Source organism: Cimex lectularius, unplaced genomic scaffold (genome assembly GCF_000648675.2).
Source record: "Cimex lectularius strain Harlan isolate CLEC.00 unplaced genomic scaffold, Clec_2.1 scaffold199, whole genome shotgun sequence".
Lineage (NCBI taxonomy): Eukaryota > Metazoa > Arthropoda > Insecta > Hemiptera > Cimicidae > Cimex > Cimex lectularius.
The window spans coordinates 875,021-896,716 of NW_019392740.1; the positions used below are offsets into that span (position 1 = coordinate 875,021).

Consider the following 21,696-nt stretch of genomic DNA (forward strand, 5'->3'; position numbering starts at 1 on the left):
ATGAGAAACCAGAGAGATCAGCACAAACCCTTTCTTATATGAGGCACTAGCCACCAATTTTCACACTAAGAGAATTACGTTAAGAGGCGCCGAGGAAAGTGTTTAGTTTTGTGGGATTAAACGTCCTTTCCATGGTCATATTATACTATATTTCTTAGTATGTGATGTTTTTTTACATTTTCCTCAATTTTTTTTTATAAGGTGAAAACAAATTTCTTATCATTATCATCAGTCATAATTATCCTCTTTTTAAGCTGTTGTCACCTTCTTATAATTATTCACTTCTTTAATTGGTGTCTAACTGTGTGTTCAATTTATCTTTCTTGTTATTAACCTCTTATTTAATTGTTGTAACATTCTTTGTGTAAATAATTAATAACCATCAACCATCATCGTAGAAGCTTGATAAAGGAAGAAAATGTCATTCAGCAATTTTATATCAACAATAAAACAGTTTTAATAATAGTCACCATGGAAAAGAGGAGTGCACTGCTGTGTCCACTGTTGTGGAACAAAATAAGCATTACCCCTCTTATGTTAAGATAACCTAGTCATTGTAGATTTTGCAATTTGTGTTTTGTCTCTCCTTATCTAATATTCTGCTTAAATGACTCCTTCACTTGACCCTTTGGTTAGTTACTTAGTGTCTTTGAAGAATGTTATGGCTTCATATTTTAGAGTGAGTGCTTTTAAGATTAGTTCCCTTCTTCTTAAAAAGAGGAGAGATGTTTTCTTAGAGTTGGTATCCCAACTATTTTTGTCACACTATCTTTCTAAAATTTTGGGCGTTTTGCATCTGATTCAGGGGAATATCATCAAATTATACTTTATGGTTGTTAGCAAGTCATCTGCATGGTATATGGTATCCTAATGGTGCTTTGTGATTAGGTCATCAACTATTAACAACTACAGAAGTGGCAATAGTACACCATCCTCAAGGTAGGTGATTTCTGTACAATGTGATGACCAAGTTCAGTGCTTATTGTCCAACCTTTTATCTTGAAAAAAAAAAATCTCAGTAGTCAGAGGTCCGAGGTACTATAAGGATGGATCTTCACTGGAAGTGTATTCACGCGACGAGAAAATAGAGGTGACAAGTCGCCGAAATCCAATGGTGGAAATACTCCGAACCGCATTGCCTTATGGATATCAACAAAATAATTATATCTGCGGAGGCAAGGGGTCTTCTTTGTTACCAAAAATCCATGTTTTATAGTTGATGTAATATTGGGAGGAATCACACAAATCTTTCTTCAAGTGAGACCACTCTCCCAATTCTTTCCACAATATCACAAAAATATTATTGACCCACTCTGCTCTTCTTTTGGATGATTTTTATCTCATTAGTGAAGGGGAATCAAGCACAAAGTTGATGAATTCACGTGGAAGGGGCATGATTATTGTACTTTCTAAAAAACAACAAGCCAAGTGCTACTTGCGGACTGCTGACTGCATGAAACTCCTTTCAGTGGAAATGGACTTGTTGTAGTGATCACAATGCTTAGAAGATTCCACACTCATCACATGAACATTTTGCACCCTAATACACTTCTAGTGTAGATCCAGCCTTATTCCAAACCATGCCTGTAATTCTATGTAACTCAATTAGTCTGAAATTCCTGGTAGAATTGGTTGTACAGGTTATCATGTACAGGTTATCATGAGCAGGAGAAGGATCGCACCTGGAAGCTCTCAAGGCAACAGTGAAGCCAAGGAGGCTGTGGCAGCTCTTTTTTTTAGTCAATAAATGTTTTCTTTAAAATAATTTTTAATAATCAATATAATACTAATTACAGTGGTTTTTAAAATGAAAATTAAAACAGAAGTATTTCTGGAAAAATGAGTAAATGAAAATAAATACACAAATGGATTATTTTACAATGTAAGATTATTGATTATATAATAATTAATAATAGGTTATTATGTAATCAGAACAATATAAGAAAGCATTATAAATTATGGAATATAGTACGTAAATAAACCTGATCTACATCTGAACTTAAATGATCAGTGGCAAATATATGAACCGTTAGTATTGGTACAGTTGTTTTTGCAAGGTGGGCTCTGAAGATCGGTCTGCAGGCACTCATCGACGTCAACACAGTTCTTCCAATCTGCCGAAAGAACGAATCCTTGTGGGCAAGCACAGAAAGCCCCCAGACGGGTGTTGATACACATGTGACTGCACTGCTCCTTCGCACAGGAGTCCACTACCTTGCAGCTTATGCCATCTTCAGACAGTTCCGTTCCTAAAAGATAACAGCAGATTTTAAAATTGTAGATTTTTTTATTTTTTCCATTGTGACAATCAAACCTGGAATGGATTGACAGCCACAGCTGAAGCTCCCCCATTTGTTGTAGCACTCCCCTTGACAAGGTCCATGCCCATTTCGAAGTATACATTCATTAATATCTTTAAAAAATAGTCATCAATTAATTTTATCCACTAACCTCTAATCAATGACAAATAATTACCAAGTATAATAATTGACCAAGTGCCTAAATTAACCGATGGTAATAAAAAGTAGGCTGAACGAGGTGCACCAATATATTGATAATCACTTTTCCAAGTGAATTTTAACAAATTTGGTCAGATATCAATGAACATTACACAAAAGCTTATCTAAGATATATTGACCTGAGATATACTTGGCCATAGAGTATCACGGCTAAATAGTAATTGTTGTAAGAGGCTGAAGGCAGCTAAGCCTGAGACATTTCAACCTCCAGACATAACCACTTCCATTTGGCCCTCTGATGGTAGATATGACATTAAAAACATGAATTAACAAAGAAAAAGAAATGGAAGCGCAACGTAGATTGTTCGACTTGTCCCACATAATTGACGGGTGTCATTCCTTGGCTCCATGTTGATAATGACTGCCACCTGATAAAATTGTGCAGTAAGGATTTATGCTGCTGATCCAAATTTCGAAGGAAACAGGACTGTTTTATTGAATAGCATCCAGACTAAGTACAAGGTATTGTAAGCCGGTCCCTATCTTAGCAATAAGTTTACATTGTTAAAATAAGAACAAAATAGGGTAAACGATGAAAAGGGACAAAGGTTGTACTCTGAAGGGGCGACCACCCAGATGGGAACGACGTGAAAAATCTGGCAAATGTAGCTTGGAAATGGTTACCCAGGTAGCCAGTTAGGTAAGAACATCGAAGTGTGTGGCACACCCAAGCTGGACCCACGTTTTGTTTCCAACGAACCTGGAGAACATAAAATAGCAATAGCTAGACCGCCGTCTTTGCCGGCCCTCCCGTGGCGTGAGAACTCCCCCGACTTTTGAGTTTCTTTTCCACCCCTACTCCGGGAGAGACCTGGTATAAAAGGGATGACTGGAAAATCAAAAGTCAGTCAAGATACAAGACTCACCCCAGGCAGTCAAAAACCAAGACTCACCCCAGGCAGTCAAAAACCAAGACTCACCCCAGGCAGTCAAGACCAGGGACTCTCTCAGGAGTCACCTCGGAAGACTTGCCTGTGTCGAAATCCAAGACTCACCCCAGTCAGTCAAAATCAAAGACTCACTCCAGGCAGTCAAGACCAAGGACCGGGAGGAGAAGCAGCCACACTCCATCTGGGATTCAACAAGAGGACTCAGCCAGCCAGAGCCAGCGAGGATCAGCCATTGCGACCAATCGAGCCAAGTAAGAGGTCAAGAGAAGAGGTGCTGTGGACACTGATCGTGGCAAGCATCGTTTGGGGTAGGGATGATAGACTCATCCCAGGTTTAGAGTTGTGGCTGACTTGTAGATTAATTAGATTCTGTGGTTTGGGTACCATTAAGAGAAGGAATTGTGTAAAATAAATGTTACTGAATATGCTCTCTGGTTTATTGAATTCTGGAACCTTACCTTCCCCTACACAAGAATAAGTAGCGATGCGCTTACACCGACTAATCTCTTGTCGCTTATCCGAAAAGCAAGCGAATATCGAGAGATAATTCGACCGCCGTGCCGTCGTCCGCTTACAGTATCATAGCATCATGTACAAGGCAGAGTATCAGCGGAGGAGAAGGTACATAGCATCCAGAATACAGTGCTTGAGAAGATCAAGGTGAAGTTTCAAGTATTCAATCAACCTCGTTAGATAGTGGTACTCCACTACTTGAACGAATTGCATGTAAATAGGAGTGTGTGTGTGTGTGTTTGTGTGAGTCTAGGTATAAAAACAACCTGTGTTCAGAGCTGAAGCGACCAGGCATAAGTTGTTGACACCTCCAGGAGCTAACTTTCAGAGGTGAGGCTTCTAAGACCAAGGTCTGACCCTGATCTACTGAAACCCAAATTAGGTGATTTTTGAAGCAAGTAATAAGCTCACGCTCTATCTAAACTGACTAAATCACTACTTTTTCTGTGATCAATACATTCATCTCACAGGCATATCCTTGTGTACTGGCATCAAAACTTATGCACAGAGAATGTATAAAAATTAAGCCTTCTGGATGTGAAGAAAAAAAGAAGAATCTGTGCAAATTCTCAAACATGTAGATGACTTTAGTACTACTTTTAGTACTACTAAATAAGTCAGATCTACAAGAGCAATGCTGAACACTGGCTTCCAGACAACACCTTTTGTACAATAAACAAATATAATTTAAAAATTGAACTCTCCTTGTTAGTTAGAACTATCCTTTGATCCAATTACTAATGAGTAATTTTAAAAAAATGTACATATTTCATAGATGTCAAATGCCATCTCAAATAGATTTTCATTGGAACCAAATTAATACAAGCCAGCAAGAAGACATAAACTATCTTCTCTAATAAGACTTGTAAGACTTATTTTGACAAGCTTTTGCAAGTAGAATTATGATAGTTGAAGTTCACAGGCATTAAATAAAAAAAAGTACTTTTCAAATTTCAAACTTATAAAATTAATTTTATACATAAACCTAATACCTTTGCAATTTTTAGTATAAGGATCCAAGCGAAATCCTTCAGGACAGTGACATTTATAGGACCCGATTGTATTTATGCAAAGTCCTTCACAGCCGCCATTGTCCACAAGGCATTCATTATAATCTTAAAACAAAAGAAGTCATTAGAACGATTAAACAATTAAATTTAAACATGAGCACCTACCAGCTGTAAAGTTTCGCTTTGTAACTTTGTTGTACTTTAATTCGAATGTCGGCAAGTCTTTGAAGGTCCTCGGTTCAATTGGTTGCCTCTGATGGTTATCATCGTGTTGCCCTTTTTCTGTTTCTTCTTTCAATTTAAAGTGTAATTTATTTGATACGGTGTTCGTGTGTATAGTCACGTTGTTGAACATGGATTTCTTCTTTTTACTCTTTCTTTTGTCTCTTTTCTTCTTGCCTTTTCTCCTGTGCGCTTGCTGGTTTTTGTTTTGCCGATTGCTCGAGTCATTTTTATGCAATTCTGACTGAATCAAGTGTTTTCGGCTTAGGCTCCATTCCTCGTAGCTCTGCCATGGCCACCATACACTTTGGTCAGGTTGAATCTTCCCCTTATGCCTATTTTTTATTGGTTGAACTTTACCTGGCACATGTTTTAATCAATTGAAATACATCTTTAATAGATTTCACTACTATTTCTAAATTTGTGAAATAATGAAACTTGTCTGACAGATCAATAATCAGGAACCATTAAATTGCAACTAAAAAATTATTTTCTATATTTCAGTCCATTCTGATCGGTGTACTTTCTTCAATGAAAGTTTAATGTAAAATAATGTACAACAAATGCAATTATGTTCATTAAATATTTATTCAACAATGAGTAATAAACAGAACCAACATTTTTCTAGACATTATTTAAATATATATCCATATGTAATTAAACTTTATATTTCATAACAATTCCTCTAAATACAAAACATTTCCATGGTGACTATTATTAAAAGTGTTCTACTGGTAACTTTGATATAAAAGTGCTGAAAAACAATTTCTGCTTTATCGAGCTACTACGTTCATTTTTAATAATTATTTGATACTCAATTGAGCCTATTTTGACTAACATTCCAAGGACGTGACAATAATTAAAGAAGAGGATAATTATAAAAGTTGAGAAAAGTTAAAGAAGAGGATAACAACAAGAACAACTAACATCATCTAAAAAAGCGGATAATTATTGAAAATGGTTGTTTCCCAATTTTGGTTTATGGTCGGACTTTCTGCTTGGGGAATGTTTTCTTCTTACAAATTTTATAAAAATCACAAAGAAGAACAGGAGGAATTGGAACGTAAGGCAAAGCAGAAAGAACAATATGGAGTACAAATTGACCTTAGCCGAATCCAGACAGTATGTTCAGGAGTATGCATAAGAGCAGATCCAAATGCTGATGTTGAAATGCAGGCAAACCAAATTGAAGAACAAAAGCAAATGCATTACAGAAACCTTGTACATTCCCTGAGCACTGCAATCATGCGAGAAACTTTACAGGATGGGTAAATTGAAATTTAATTTTTGATTTATTTATTTGCCCTTTTTTAATTGATTTTTTGTTTCCATTCTTCTAGCGAAGAACTGGACTGACAGTTCTTGCCATACCCATGGTTTTGATAATTTTACTACACGGATTTGATATATTCATGGATTTGACGATTCATTGATCATTATTTTTGATTTTTGTGGGCGATGATTTATGTACATCATCCTACTTTTATTTATGATTTGTAGACAACTAGAACACTTATTTTCATAGCATTGTATTAGATTTAATTTAGCTGAATAGAAATATAGTATTTTTTATATAAAAAAGTTTATTTCTTCATATTAAAGCAAAATATCTAATTGTTAATGATATAAAGCAATAGCGTCTCCATATTATTACAGTTTTATAAATTTAAGTTAAAGATATTCATACAATAGTTAGGTTTTTGAAAATCCATTGTAATCTTGAAAAAAAAACAACCACATACTAACAAATATGAACATGGAAAATGTGCTTCATCGTACAAAACTAGGCACTTTCCTCAGTGCCTCTTAGTTTGAAAATTGCGTAGCCAAAGGGTGTAATCAGGCTATTAATGCCTCACATTCACAATGGATTTGTCCTGATGTCTCTAGTTCCTGTTGGCAGAATCAACGTGTTTCTACTCTGCTTTCTCTTTAAAAGTTAGATGGTCGTTAAGAGTGCCTATGATCTTCCTCCAATTTCCTCCTTTAGTTTCTACTTTTACAACTCTGTCGCCAACAGTTCGATCGTATGAACTTCAGCTTGGATGATAGTTGAACCAGTTCAAAATTTTTTTATGCACCTCAGACTTACGGCTGCCTTCCTTCCATTTTCTCTCTTATCTATGACCACTTAGAAGGATCTGTAAAAGTTGAGTTTTCCTCGGAATAAGGAGGAATAGCTATCTCATTTATTTTAATTCATTCCTTAATTTTGAGATTTTTTTTATCTGGTTTTATGTTTTGTATCCGATGAGTCTGTCTTTGAAAACCACCTTTTTGTATGGCCTTTCTTGTAAATGTGGGAAACTGTACCCGATTAAAGAAGAAGCCATCACAAAATATTAGAGAATTAAAATAAATGGGGTGGCCATTTACTCATATGAGGAAAATTAACTTTTGCAGTCCTTTGCAAGTGTTCATAGATAGCACAGATCTTTGGAAGCAAGGCAGCTCAATAAGGCAGAAAATGTAGTTCAACACTTTTCTACCAAGTTATCAATAAGACAGTTTTAATAATAGTCACCATGATAGAGTGCTGTTTCCATCACGGTTGTGAAACAAAGTATGCGTCACCACTGGTAAGACCCTAGCCGTTTTAGATCTTAGAATTGGTTGTTCTCTCCATTTTAGTATTTTTTTCAGTGTATAGTATTTTTTTAATCATTTTTAGTCAGAAGGCAGAGGTAATACTAATCCAAGCTATGTCCGTCCATGTAACTGAAATTCCTGGTAGAGATCAAACCACAAGAATTTAATTTGAATTGACATTAATTAAATAGATTATTAACTAAAAAAATGAGATATGTTAAGGAACCAAAATGCTTTATTTTATTTTTTTAGTTCTATATTAAAAATTGTGGCAGTCACCCTAACCCTCAGGAGAACAGTCGCAACGTCATCAGTATAAAATGCCAGTTGACAAAATTTAGGTTTCAACAGTGCGTTTAGAAAAATGAAAAACTGCAGGACTCAGAATCAAACCTTGAGGTAGCTCTTTTTTAATCTGGATTTAATAAAGGGAATTATGTTAGGCAACATAGCAAGATCTCCTTTGTAAGTAGGAGCACATTTCTACTCACTGGGCTGGTCACACGTGTTTTGACATTCCACCATCTGACAGACCAACCCTGTGAGGATATAAGGATCCAATGACAAGTCAATCACCCTGCAGATTACTGGAGGATATCTCACAAATTAAAGATGAACTAAAAGTAACTAAAAAAATTAAACTGTTAAAACTGTTTAATTAAACTGTTTACTTAATCAAATTAAATGGTTTAATTAAAAATTAAATTTCCTCGTACAAAAGGAATGATTTAAAGAAAATACACCAAATAAAAAGAAAATAATAAAAAAAAGGAACTCTCACCTCTTAGTTTTCTCCGTTTACTTCCTAGCCCTTCATTTAAACCCCCGATGAATCTACAAGATTTTTATTTTTAATTATTTTTATTTTGTTTAATTATAATAAAATTATACCTGACTGAGTGGTTTTGAGGGGGTCTGTTCAAAATTTTTTCAATGTGTGAATCATTTTTATTATCAATACTGGAACTACTGCTCAGCACACCTGGAATAATACAAATACATCTTACTCAACAAAAAAAAAATAATGCCAACAGACAGTGCAATATTTTCCAGGTTGTACAATATATTTTCAACTTTTCGTCAATCATGCAATGTATTGCACAAACTTTCAATATCGTCTACACACGATCAATTAAATTGCACAACCCAAAATATTGTGCAATAATATTGATCGTCTATGTGCTGCTTTAGGGTTGGGTTAGGAGGTCACAAGGCCACGGTCTTTTTAGGTGGCATTGAGGATTGTTAAGCGGCCCATAGACGTCCAATATTATTGTACAATATAGATTGCACAATAATTTGATGGTTGCCCCTTAACGTTCAATAATATTGTACAAAATTTTGTTTGTGCAATGAACTTGAATAGTTTGAAGGCGATATTGAAGTTTGTGCAATATTTTCCAATTGTTAATACTTCACAAACTGACTGATATTGCGCAATAATGCCAACAGACGGGGGAATATTTTCCAGGTTGTACAATATATTTTTAACTTTTTGTCAATCATGCAATGTATTGCACAAACTTTCAATATCGTCTACGCATGATCAATTAAATTGCCCAACCCAAAATATTGTGCAATAATACTGATCATCTATGGGCCACTTTAGGATAGAATTTTGAAGAGAGAGCATGAGCTGGTTGATTGGTGTGGGAGGAGAGCTTGGAGTGTAAATTATGAAATCGTTTTTGGATCGTATCTGTCACAAATGGGATGACTAGGTCTTTGTGGATGGTTTGGTTGATGATTAAGCTGCAAGGAGCGGCACTGAAGGCACAGACGGTTTGGTTGGTGACATAGAAGGAAGGGTCGAGGATGTGATGGAGGACTTGAAGAATTGGATTCTTTGGATGTTGGATGACTCATCTCCTTAGTCCAAATTGGTCTAATTAGTGTCTTGTATATTGTTAGTTTGTAGTGTGCACTTGATGTGGATTTGGGCTCAAGCAGGTGTCTGAGTTGTCAATATCTTCAGTTCAGGTCTTGTCTTTTTGTGTTATATGTATGTTGCATGTATGTCTGCTGTCTAAGTAGAACCAAAGGTAGCGGATTTGGGTACTGATGGGCAGATCCTCTTGCAAGTGTAAATGTCATTAGCCAGCTTTTTTGTTCATTCAGTTTGATGTGCCACCGAGTGCACAAGTTGGTAATGAGGTTTAGGTGGTCTTGGCTTGCTGCAAAGATAGGGACAGGATGTGAGAAGAGGACATGTACATCCTCATATATGTATGTTCCACGAAGACCATGATGTGGGTGTTTGGGTGGGTAGGTATGTTATTGATGTAGACTGGGATGAGGATTGGTCTTTGGATTCTCCCTTGAGGAAGACTGGTTTTGGTGACTTAAAAACTTTGTTTCAATGTTTGAAAACTTCTGAGCCAACTCTTAAACCAGCAAACCAAGAGGAAGGACTTCAGGTTAAGGTAGAAGGTGTGGGGTGGAATACTTTTTAATTTGTAAAGGAGACCGCAGTGCCACACTCTTTCAAATGCCTTTGTAACATCTAGACAAACTGCTGAACAGTAATACATATTTTCTAAGGGAGAGGATATTGTGTTGACTACTCTTAACCCCTGCTAGACAGTAGGGTGGAGGGATCTAAAACCAAATTGATAGACAGGGATGATTTTTATGAGAGTTGGATATGAGGATTATTCTTTTGAGCAGGAGGCTGTTCAAAGATTTTAGCAAAGATTGGGGCTTGTCAGTCTGATTAAAAAAATTACAAAAAGATTTCAAAATATAATGCAAGAAATAATAGTAAACAAAATATGAACGATATTAACATACTTGAACATAAATTAAGGAGGAAGAGGTAAAAAGGAAAATTATAAAAGAGAGAAGAAAAAGAGAATAGCAACAAGATCATGTTGAGTTAGTTTGATAAATCAAGGATTGTTTGAAAAAAGTTAAAAGCTTCAGTCCTGAAATTATTTTTTTTAGTTTATTTTTTTTGTTTGACAGGGGCATCCGATAGCTTGGTCATTTCAGCCCCAATGCACATACTGCTGCCCACTTGATATACAATCACACCAATACATACATTCATATCTATATACGTTGATCTTACTCATACCGTTTGGTAGATGGAGTACTCGATATTCCTCCCTCTACCTGTTCACTACAATAAACTAATTTAATTCGGGGTCGAGGGGTACTTTAACAGTTTTCTGCTGTAGATCCAAGTCACGCATGCAACATGAGGTCCGATGGAGATGCTACTTCACCAAGAGCCCCTTCCTATTCACATCAATAAATACATTCACTCATACAAGACACAGAAAGACAAAACACATAACTTAAATTCTGTATACAATAGAAAATCCCCTTAAAAACCGGAATAGGGGACCCTAAAATATACTGCTGTGTCCGAGAACCCTTTTTAAATCTCGTGGCATGCCTACTCGCACCCTGTAGGGAGCCTAGGCACGACAAGCTTCGACTATGTGGGACACCTCGAGCAACCGTTCTCTGCAATTGTGCAATTATTAAAAAGTATTTTAATTTCTTTTAAGTAGAAGTGTGATTAAGTGAAAAAGAATAGTACTGCAAAAATGGTAAAATAAGAGTTTTGACTAGTCTAAGTTTTAGTGTCGGAGAGATAAATTTATGATATTTCCAAATTGAATTTGAAGTCCCATTCACCCTTCTAACAACAAAGCCTAAACAATCATCCCAAGATAATCTGGTATTAAAAGTCAAGTTTTTACCTGGGGTTGGAGAAGGGGATTAAAGAGCCAATGTAGAACTGCATTTTGAAATTTCAATTTTTATGAGAACAACAACAAATTTTATAACTTAACATTTAAATTTTTATCATGAATTTAAATGAATGCATCATGAATAAGTAGTGTTCTTTTAAATCAAAATTCGAAAATCGACTACATTTCCAGAATACGAAATGAGTTGTGCTTGATTAAAAAAAGGCCTATCTTTGGTACATTTCATCGGATAAAATAGTAAAATTAAATATGATTAATTCAACTGAAGTTCTTTTGGCCAGGGTCTGAGAAGTCGAAGTGGTTAATTTTATTCTTCAGAAAACAAAAGGGAAAAAACTTTACATAACACTGAATACATTAAATGCTAGCTGTCATCCACTTAAGTGTTTTTAAAAGGACTTTCAAATGATAACAACGAAAAGGACTCCAATTAGGTGACAAATTCAAAAGGATATGAGTATGCGTGGGATTAGATTTATTGGATCTTTCTTGGAATCTCACTTTGTTTCGTTCATTCAATAGAATTCATCAATCAAAATCATAGTGACAAAATTAACAGTTAATTATTTTAAATACTTTAAAAAAAAGAAAAACCAGATAACGGGTGTGTAAAAGATTGTGTGTTTTGAGTTTAGACTATCCTTCAAAGAGTCCTGATGCCGTTTTCTCTTTTTTTCAGCTATGGCACGATGTTGAGAAGGTCGGTTTTCGGCTGACTGTCGAATCGTGGCACAAACCCTTCAAATACCAAAAGAAAACAAAGTTTGCTCTTGTAAATTTTGCCCTGTCATATGTAAACAAAAATACACCAAACCGTTATCTCCACGTGCCTGGTTCAACACTATTACACGCGATTTTACAGTAGTTACATTATACAGTGTATTCGAGTACTCAACTTTGTGTAACTTTGCCAGTTGATTCTACATTCAAAATGGAACCAAAAAATCCTATTTAACTAAGATCCGAATCTCAACAGTTTCGGAATTAATCCCCTTTTCCTGATTTTTTTAGATTTCACGACCTTGTTTCAAATAAACAATAATAAATCGAAAACTAAAAGGTTTTAGACAAATCCGTTGATACCAGTGAAAACTTCGTTAAATTTCCAATCAGATGTGATCAATAATAAATTTGTAAACATTGGTGACAAGAGGTTTAGTACACAGACATCGAAAAACACATATATTTTTTTAATTTAAAACTTACTATGGAAATTCTAAACTACTATTTCCAAACCTAGAGACCAGCAAATTTCAGAAAACGTTCTCCATTTAATATCCTTTTCAGTGGTTTAATTTATTTTTCAATTACTTTTTTCAAAGATGAAAAAGTGATGGAGGAAAAGAAAAAACCGAGGTTGACGGATTGGCAAGGTGGAAAGATTTTCCAATTAAAAGGTTTTAGACAAATCCGTTGATACCAGTGAAAACNTTTTTTTAATTGAAAAATTTACTACGGTGATTCTAAACGACTATTTCCTGACCTAGAGACCAGCCAATTTCAGAAAACGTACTCTATTTATCATACTTTTTAGTGATGTAATTTTTTTTAAATTACTTTTTTCAAAGGTGAAGAAATTGATGGAGGAAAGGAAAAAACCGTGTTGACGGATTGATAAGGTGGAAGGATTAATAATAATAAGAAAGAAAAAAACTTTAGGAATTTTCAATGAATGTACTAAAGACGTTCTGAATCCTTTGAAACTTTTATTCCAGGGAATAATAATACAACAATCCTACATTCAAAGTTGAAGGGGTGTCGGTGTGTCTTACTTTATTGCGGGTTTCGCTATTTGGCTATATATAGAGAGCGTGTAGGAATGATACCCGCTATGACACCCATGCTAGAGCCCGAGTTTTCCCCTGTTCAAATTTTTGGAGGAAAAATATTGTTTTATTACGTAAAGCACTGATAATTACCTAGGATTCATTTATTAGAGTGAATGTGTTGTGCGAGAATAGTTCATTGGATTACTCACTATTACACCAAGATGGATTCCACCATACCAAGTAGGTTTGTTATGTAGTACGTGTAAGATTGATGGAGGAATATGGATAACTACACTTCAGATAGAAACTATGTTAAATTTAGCTCATAATGTACATATCCTCTAATGTCTTAAAATTGTACCCGCCAAGAAAAAGAGATAGTGTTGAAATTGAGTGTTAGGTTGCGAGTCAGTGAACTCATGCTGAACCGGCTTATTGGGTCCGTCTTCACTCGCGGGTTTGTTGAACGGCTCAGACGCGTTTCGACATTGTGCTATCAGTGAGGAACTGGCCATTTCCACCAACTGAACCAGTTCTCCTCACTGAAGATGGCGCAATGCCGAAACACGTTTGATTATGTCAACAAATCCGCGAGTGAAGAAGGACCCAGTAAGTGACCCCGTGCCGGTTCAGCATTTCAATACAGATCGTACGAGTATACATATATGTATATATAAAATATCTCGTTTCACTATCAAGTCGGAAATTCGGCGGTTCATCATGTTTTTATATTTGTAACTTTGTGAATTTTTAATGTCAGTTTCAAAGGTTTCGAACCCAAATTAAAATACGTTTAATATATTCATTCAAAATTTTCTTAAGTTTTTTTTTTCTTATTATTATTTATCCTCCCATCTTAACAATCCCTCAGCCCGGTTTTTTCATTTTCTTCATCAATTTCTTCATCTTTGAAAAAAGTAATTAAAATAACAATTACATCTCTAAAAAGGAAATTAAATGGAGTACGTTTTCTGAAATTTACTGGTCTCTAGGTTTGGAAATAGTTAAGAATCACGATAGTAAGTTTTTCAACTTAAAAAAAAAATGGTTTTTCAAATTTCTGGTTACTAAAACGCTTATTTCACCAACATTCACAAGTTTACTATTGATCGTATCTGATTGGAAATTTAACGTAGTTTTCAATGGTATCAACGGATTTGTCCAAAAACCTTTTAGTTTTGGATTTATCATTGTTTATTTGAAGCAAGGTTTCTTCATCTTTGAAAAAAGTAAAGAAACAATTACATCACTAAAAAGGAAATTAAATGGAGTGCGTTTTCTGATATTTACTGATGTCTAACATTGGAAATAGTAGTTTAGAATCACCATAGAAGTTTATCAATTAAAAAAAAGTAAAAAAATTCAAAGTTCTGGCTTTGTAAACTTTTATGTCACCAACGTTTGCAAGTTTAGTATTGATCACATCTGATTAGAAATTTAACGAAGTTTTCACTGGTATCAACGGATTTGTCGAAAACCTTTTAGTATTGGAGTTACTGTTTATTTGAAGCACGGTCGTGAAATCTTGAAAAAATTAGAAAAAGGGGGATAAGTCTGAAAATGTAGTTAGACCATAGTTAATTAGACCTTTTTGGTTCCATTTTGAATGTAGAATCTACTGGCAAAGTTTTTAATTCGAGTAGCCGAACACCCTGTATAGAGGATTGATAAAAAGTACAGAAATAATTGCCTATGAACTTTTTAAGTTTCATTGCATCTTTACACCATTTATATACACCATTAATGTGCTGTTATGGCAAACGAACAAAGAAAATATTGCTATTTAATCTAGTTTCTTTTTTAGAATTACCAAGTGAAATAGCTTTGACTAAATTTTTTCCTGTTAAATTTGATTTGAATCAGACTACAGCCGCATGGTTGATATTTTCGTTGTTGTGATTAGTAAATTGAACATAAATTTCTTCTACCTTATTGTTTTTTGTTCGTGAATAATTCATAAAGATCCAGGTACATAAAGAGGCCAAACGAAAAGTGAGAGCAGTATATAAGAATTATGGCCCACATCTTGATATTTTCCCTGCGGCTTGATACCAGACGTGATCAGTCTGTGTTCATGTTAGGTGTGGTATATGGATTGTCCCGGTTAGAGGTTAATGCTATAAATTTACCAAAATAATTCATCGCTTATATGCAAATGTCTGGAACGAGACTTACGAGGGTTCAGAAAAGTCGGTAACGGGCCGAATGTACAAACCCGTTTGCCCGGTGGTCACTCAACAATGCCGACTCTTCGGACTTTTAAGCTTGAATTATAAACGCAATCAATTACAATCAAAGTTCGCCTTTTCAAGCAAAGAAAGCCCCTGAATGGAAAATGAGAAACGGTAATAATCCCACGTGCTGACAAAGATCGGACTGGAGTTAACACTAGTCCCATTCCATCGCACCAATAAATTATTGAAAATAAATTTTTATTAGGTTCAAAAAAGTTCATTCTTAAATTTATACGGCAGGTTTCAGGTCTTATGATGCTGTAGAGTGAAATTTCATTTCAAGTAAAAACTCATAAAGAAGTCTGGCTAATCCAACGTAGGACAAGTCATCAGCTCGGCATGACTTTCAGATTTGAGAACAATCCTATTCCTTTACAAACGGTAATGATTTAAAGTTTCATTGTATCTTCGATCTCCAGAAAGGGAGAACAATAATAAACATGTACGCCTGGCATTTCGTCAGCAAGTCAGGAGTACACAAACTGTCCAATAAGACTCTCCGTATATTTTTCTTCCTTTGCGATAAAGTCTCTAATTCGGTATCGTCTCAATGATTCAATGAAATTCCCACTCTTGAAACCATTCCCAACTATTAAAAATAAGAAAACACCGTACAAATACAATAAGATGGCTGGTCGAAACAAAATTGACCTAGTTTAATACAAAACAAAGAGATAATAGCAGGTTGGTATTTGGCCAGAAATGATTCATGATGCAGGCGTGATAAGTTTGCCAGTTTTTAATAACATCCAGCTGACAATAACAGCAGTAAATTATTCGTTCGAAAGTTCAACTATGTAAACCTTATAAAAAGCATAAACCAACGGCTCTGAAAGTAGAATAAATGATGTCAGTCGTGCTATTATTTAAACTTTGACCCTAGAATTTTCTCTTCCATTCTAGAAAAAATGTCAGAAGATGAAATTTCCTCTGATATTTTCAGTAAATGTTTAAACTCCTGGTAATAACTTTCTTTTATATTGTCAGGTTCGATTATTAGAAATGTAATCCACAGTTACAATATTTATTTGCTGTAACCATCAGAAAAGATAAATAATATACATAGATAAATATAGATAAATAATATACATATATAGATAAATAATATATCCTACAGAATGAAAGGAAGATTCTGTAGGAAAAATAGTTGGTCCGTCAATTCTCGCTTTCTATTATCTGTTAGCAATTAAGCGAATAGCGATCCCCAAACTTTTTGAACTAAAAAAATACATTTTTTAAATATTATTATGTGTAGTACTTAGTGACCGTTAATTAATGATTATTTAGAGATCTTGATGTAGGTTTAGAAATTTTTTCTTTATCGTGCTAACGTTTCGACCTTTATTGCGATCATCTTCAGGGCCTGGTATTTATAAACATTGTTTAAATTATAAGATACGGATACGAACGTGTACAGTTTATAGAAATTTTAGGTTTAATCAAAGTATTTGTACTCACTCAAAGTGTTTGTTTTCTGTGTAGATGTGTCATTGTTGTGTGTCGTGTTGAGAGTGTTAGTTAGGTATTTTTGCTTTTTTGTTTACATATGTTTGATTTTGGAGTGGGGAAGGAAGTAGGCATGGAAATTCATTTTTCTATGGTGAGTTTCTTTGAGGTGAAAGGGACCGAGAATGGAAAAAAGGATAGTGGTTCGGCCTGATTATCATTTCAGGATTATATAGACGGGGATACTTGGGGAAAGTATAGTCAAATTGTTGAACAATTATATATGTAGAAATATTTGATGTGAGGAATTTTATGACTGTTTTATATGTTATATGTTTTGTGTGATGTGATGATGACGTATGTATGTTATCGACATTGAATTTGATTAATGATATTAGCCTAGCTGCGACTGAGCCTATATGTGTCTTTTTCTGTATTTTTTTTCTTTTATTTTACGAGGGTTTTCAACAGCAGAGGTCATATAAACCCTCAGGGTGCAGGTGATTTTGAAAAAAAAGCCCATTTGGAAATATGTCGGGTTCGAATGCAGGGCCGCTGGATTCGAACCCGGGACCTTACAGTGATGAGCGTCGTGTCAACGCCTAAACCGTTGCGGCTACCGACGCTGTAAACCATTTCTAAAAAGTTACGTTTTTGTTTGTTTTGTTTTGTGTTTAATATTTTTGAAATCGAAATAGTGTTGGTGTTCAAAATGATGGATAGCCAGTGCTGCAGCATTTTGTTTGAGCTTTTTGCACTCTTAGATTTATTTTACCCTCTTATGGGTAAATTCTCTACCCTCTTACATATAGGGATGTAATTCCGATGTAAGTTGCAGGACAATTTATACAATTGATTTTGTAAATTACATCAGACTTATTTCTTGCTGGTTTGGGATCTTTAATTTTGGAAAAAAGAGTGTCAATAGTTTTTTAAGGCTATTTTAAAGTTATAAAAAAAGAGAAATATCTTTAATGTGTGTGATAGGCGAATGGAATGGATATAAAGGGCACAGTGGAAAAATGATGTGTCCATTTTGTTTTTTGTCAGAATCGAGATTTCACCGGCATCTGTGGCTTGTGACATTAACTATTAATCCGCCAAATGTAACTAGGGAAAACCAATTAGATTCCACTAAAAATCGCGTTTGAAAATGGGCGGCACAGTGGAAGAACGATGTAACTCCTGTGCACCTAAGGAAGAACGATGAGGATCCATCTCTCCGGCATTTAAAAATTCTTCCACAAGCAGTCAGAACGCTTATAATTTTTTGTGGCTCATGTGCAGGGCAAAATAAAAATTATACAGTTCTGCGATTCCTTCACCATCTACAGAAAAAGGGAGAATATATTATGTAAAAGTTTTCTTTCCCATCCGTGGCCATAGCTATCTGGAGTGCGATAGAGATATGAGAATGATTAATCAAAAATCCTACGTAGATATGCCTCAAGGATGGAGAGATGTGATTGTTCCGAACAGATGCAAACCCTATCCGTTCACTGTTATCGATTGTAAGAGGGAATTTTTCAAATCGTGGACGAATTACTTAGTACCTATGTACACACCGAAATGTCCCATCCCCACAAGAACGATTCGAAGGAACCGGATCAGGCGTTTTCTGTACAAGCCCAAAACATGAGCAATAAACTCATTAGGGAAGTACACTTCGATCTTTCANCATCGCAGAATGGATCCAAGCAAAACAAAAGGAAAAATGGATAAACTCTAGGGATGCTAGACATAGTAAACGTATGATGAAACAACTCTCACCGAGATTGGCAAAAACACTGCTGCAATTGGAGAGAGCCAAACTCAGAGGAGTGGTAGGGCTACTAACCGGTCACTGGTATCTGAGAAAACATCTACACACCATGGGTATATACAGCGATGATCCCATTTGCAGATTATGTAATGAGGAGGAAGAAACAGCTATTCATATCATCTTCGAATGCGAAGCAACAGCTCAATGGAGGTTTAACCTAACGTACGGAAACGACTTAGGGAATCAAATTGCAGCAGGAACAGTCAGCTGATATTTCTAAGAAGAAGGATTGAGTCTATTGACTGAACTAAGGAACTAGGAAGGTACAATAAGCCAGAAGGCTGCAGTGCCTGGGGAATACAAACCCCGCTTCCTAGCATCCTTTCCACCATACCATACCATACCAAGAGGGAATTTTTCAAATCGTGGACGAATTACTTAGTACGGATGTACACATTGAAAAGTCTCATCCCCACAAGAACGAATCGATGTTTGAAGATATCTCTTACACACCACAATATGTACACCACCGCACTTCATTCTGTGGAGCTTATAATAAGCACAATGTGTTGTGGGTGCCACAAAGGCAAAAAAATGGGAAAAGCCCCGCACCAAAACAGCAGCTTCGTAACTCCTATGATGAGTCCCTTCTATTAATCTGGAAAAATATGACTTTCGACACCTGACAACATTTCTCACCATCGAAGTTGCCAGGAGGTTTTACAATAATTTGGTCACAGATAGAACTGCCACAGAAACTCAGGTTATGTTTATTTTGATTATGAGGTAGACGATAAGTAACGTAAAACTTTTCAACTTTTTTCAGTTTTGTTTTTACAATAATTCATCTCAAATTTTGACCATAGATATCATTTCAGAATTTTCGTTTCACTCGTCTGTTCATCTTTGAAATTAATAATAAAATTTCGTAATCATGGTATTTTCTTATTCGTTCCTGGGTTCGAAATGAGGGTTTAATGGTTTTTGGATCATGAGAATTACTCAGAAAGAACNCCACATCCTAAATGTATTTGTTAAATGTAAACATTGTTTGTAAATCCCAGGCCCTGAAGATGATCTCAGTGAAAGATCGAAACGTTGGCACGATAAAGAAAATGTTTTTCTGAAACCTACATCACACTAGACCGCATCTCACGAGACCTGAATTACTATCGATTAACGGTCACTAATCTCTACATATTTCACCAGTAGTCATGAAACTTTAAATTTAGTGTTTCTCAAATGTTGAAAAATGGAACCTCATAATTTTTCCACTGGACCCTTCATATGTATGTTGGTTTGTGTGTTTGATAGAATTGATGTAATTTAGTGATAGTGGATGGTGTCAATGTTGAGTTGTAGGTTTATGTGTTTAGGGTAGTGATTGTTACGTAGGATTTGTTTGTATATCTTTATGTTCTTATGGTGAAAAGATTCATGGCTCAAGGTCATAATTCTATGATGTAGTCCTCCCCTAGCGATCTGAGTTTTTTGTTTTTGATACCAATCTGTGATTAATGTGCCACCTGGTTGTTTATTACAAATATAAAAATAATATATTGACAGCAGTTCTCACAGATCAAAATCAAACTACATTAGAATCATTTAACAGCTTTCGCCACGCCTACAATTACTTTCCAAATAAAAACATCATTTATTTATTGGTACCCCGATTTGTCTAAGATGCATGAAAATTTAAGGACTGGATTTGGTCCCAAAATCAAATTTCCGAGCCCATGGGAATCATTAACTTGCAAGCAGAAATCCATCAATGGAAAGATTTAGTTAATCCAGTATTAATAGAGGATATAGCTATGTCGGGTAGGCAGCCATTACAGCAACTTAAACATTACTAGCAGAAGAATGGTGTTGAATTGCAAATCCAAACTAAACAGATTATGTGTGCAAATCAAGACTTCACTCGACTGGATCCCAGGCGTAAAGATGAACGGAGAAGCCATGCGAGGGAAGGGACTGCTACACCGCTGATAGGTTCTAAATTATCACGTTATCAACGTCATGGCACAATCTATGGACTCTAACAATCCATGAAACTTAAAGGGATTTGGAAAGATACGATAGATTTCATCAAAGGAAGCCGGAATGGACACCTAGTCATTACAGGTCTCGGTATTTGAGGAAGTTTGATATAACCAACACGTGGAGGTTCGCAAAGTAGCGCAATCCCAACGCACCAACAAACTGTGTTGCTACTTGCTTTGGGGTGTACAACGCAACCGTAGAAGACATACAACCACGAAAACATGGCCTGATCATCTTATTTCCTGATTAATTGGGACTCGCCGTACATAATTCAGGAACTAGATAAAATGATCGAACCCCCTATTAAAAACTGAAAATTTAATCTTTAGGTAACAATATTTGTACTAAAACGTTTTTGAAAATATTTGAATTTTATCCCAAAATTTTTTACGTTTAAATTTTCTTACATTAAAAAATTAACAAACGATTTATAAAGGATGGTAGAGCTCGGTAAAAAAAAGTAGATGGCCCGTGCATTCTCGCTTTGTTTCATGACAATATGTTTATTTAAATGATACTACATTTGTTGATCCTTATGTCACATAAATGTCTGCCTGAACCATCCATTATATCCACCAGATTCTGGTTAATTTTTAAGGATTCTCCTAGTGTGAGTTTCACTGTTTTTTAATTGCATGTATTATTATTGCATATATTATTATATAATTATTGCATATATTATTTATTATTTTTCTTACTTGTGACGACGGCGGCTGTAAGGATGACGGTGAACAAGTCCATGTGCGGTTGAGGTCCGGTACCGATTGATTGTGCGTCTCTGGCACGCAGGTGAGGTGTGTGGGCCAGCTTCCACCCCCTCCAAATTGGTAATTGGTGAAGCATTTCCTAGGCGAATCCCGACCCTCATCATCACCGGCCGACCAAAGAGCCGAAACTTTAGAATCCAACATGAAGAAAGTTAAGAAAATAAAACCAGCGTCAGAGTTTTTTTATAGAGTAACCATCTGCGCGAGACA

At 35.5% G+C, this 21,696-nt stretch overlaps 1 protein-coding gene across 1 annotated transcript; it reads right to left on the reverse strand.

Annotated features, from left to right (window-relative positions):
• Nucleotides 1-1,861: 1,861 nt before the first annotated feature.
• On the reverse strand, nt 1,862-21,677 carry LOC106663431. The gene is made up of 7 exons (XM_024227074.1): nt 21,418-21,677; nt 8,635-8,725; nt 8,525-8,577; nt 5,098-5,514; nt 4,915-5,037; nt 2,315-2,413; nt 1,862-2,249 (listed from the first exon to the last, which is right to left on the reverse strand). Exons 1-7 carry the CDS (start codon nt 21,560-21,562, stop codon nt 2,008-2,010), a joined length of 1,170 nt encoding a protein of 389 aa, XP_024082842.1. The 5' UTR covers nt 21,563-21,677; the 3' UTR covers nt 1,862-2,007.
• Between the last annotated feature and the right edge of the window lie 19 nt (nt 21,678-21,696).

What these genes read in the sequence shown, in the direction of transcription:
- LOC106663431 (XM_024227074.1), bottom strand. Translation starts at nt 21,562, where the DNA reads ATGCTTCACCAATTACCAATTTGGAGGGGGTGGAAGCTGGCCCACACA. An exon ending in CCTCAAAACCACTCAGTCAG is followed by an intron (nt 8,578 to 8,634) that starts GTATAATTTTAT and finishes AAAATCTTGTAG; the next exon opens with ATTCATCGGGGGTTTAAATG. An exon ending in TGGCTGTCAATCCATTCCAG is followed by an intron (nt 2,250 to 2,314) that starts GTTTGATTGTCA and finishes GTTATCTTTTAG; the next exon opens with GAACGGAACTGTCTGAAGAT.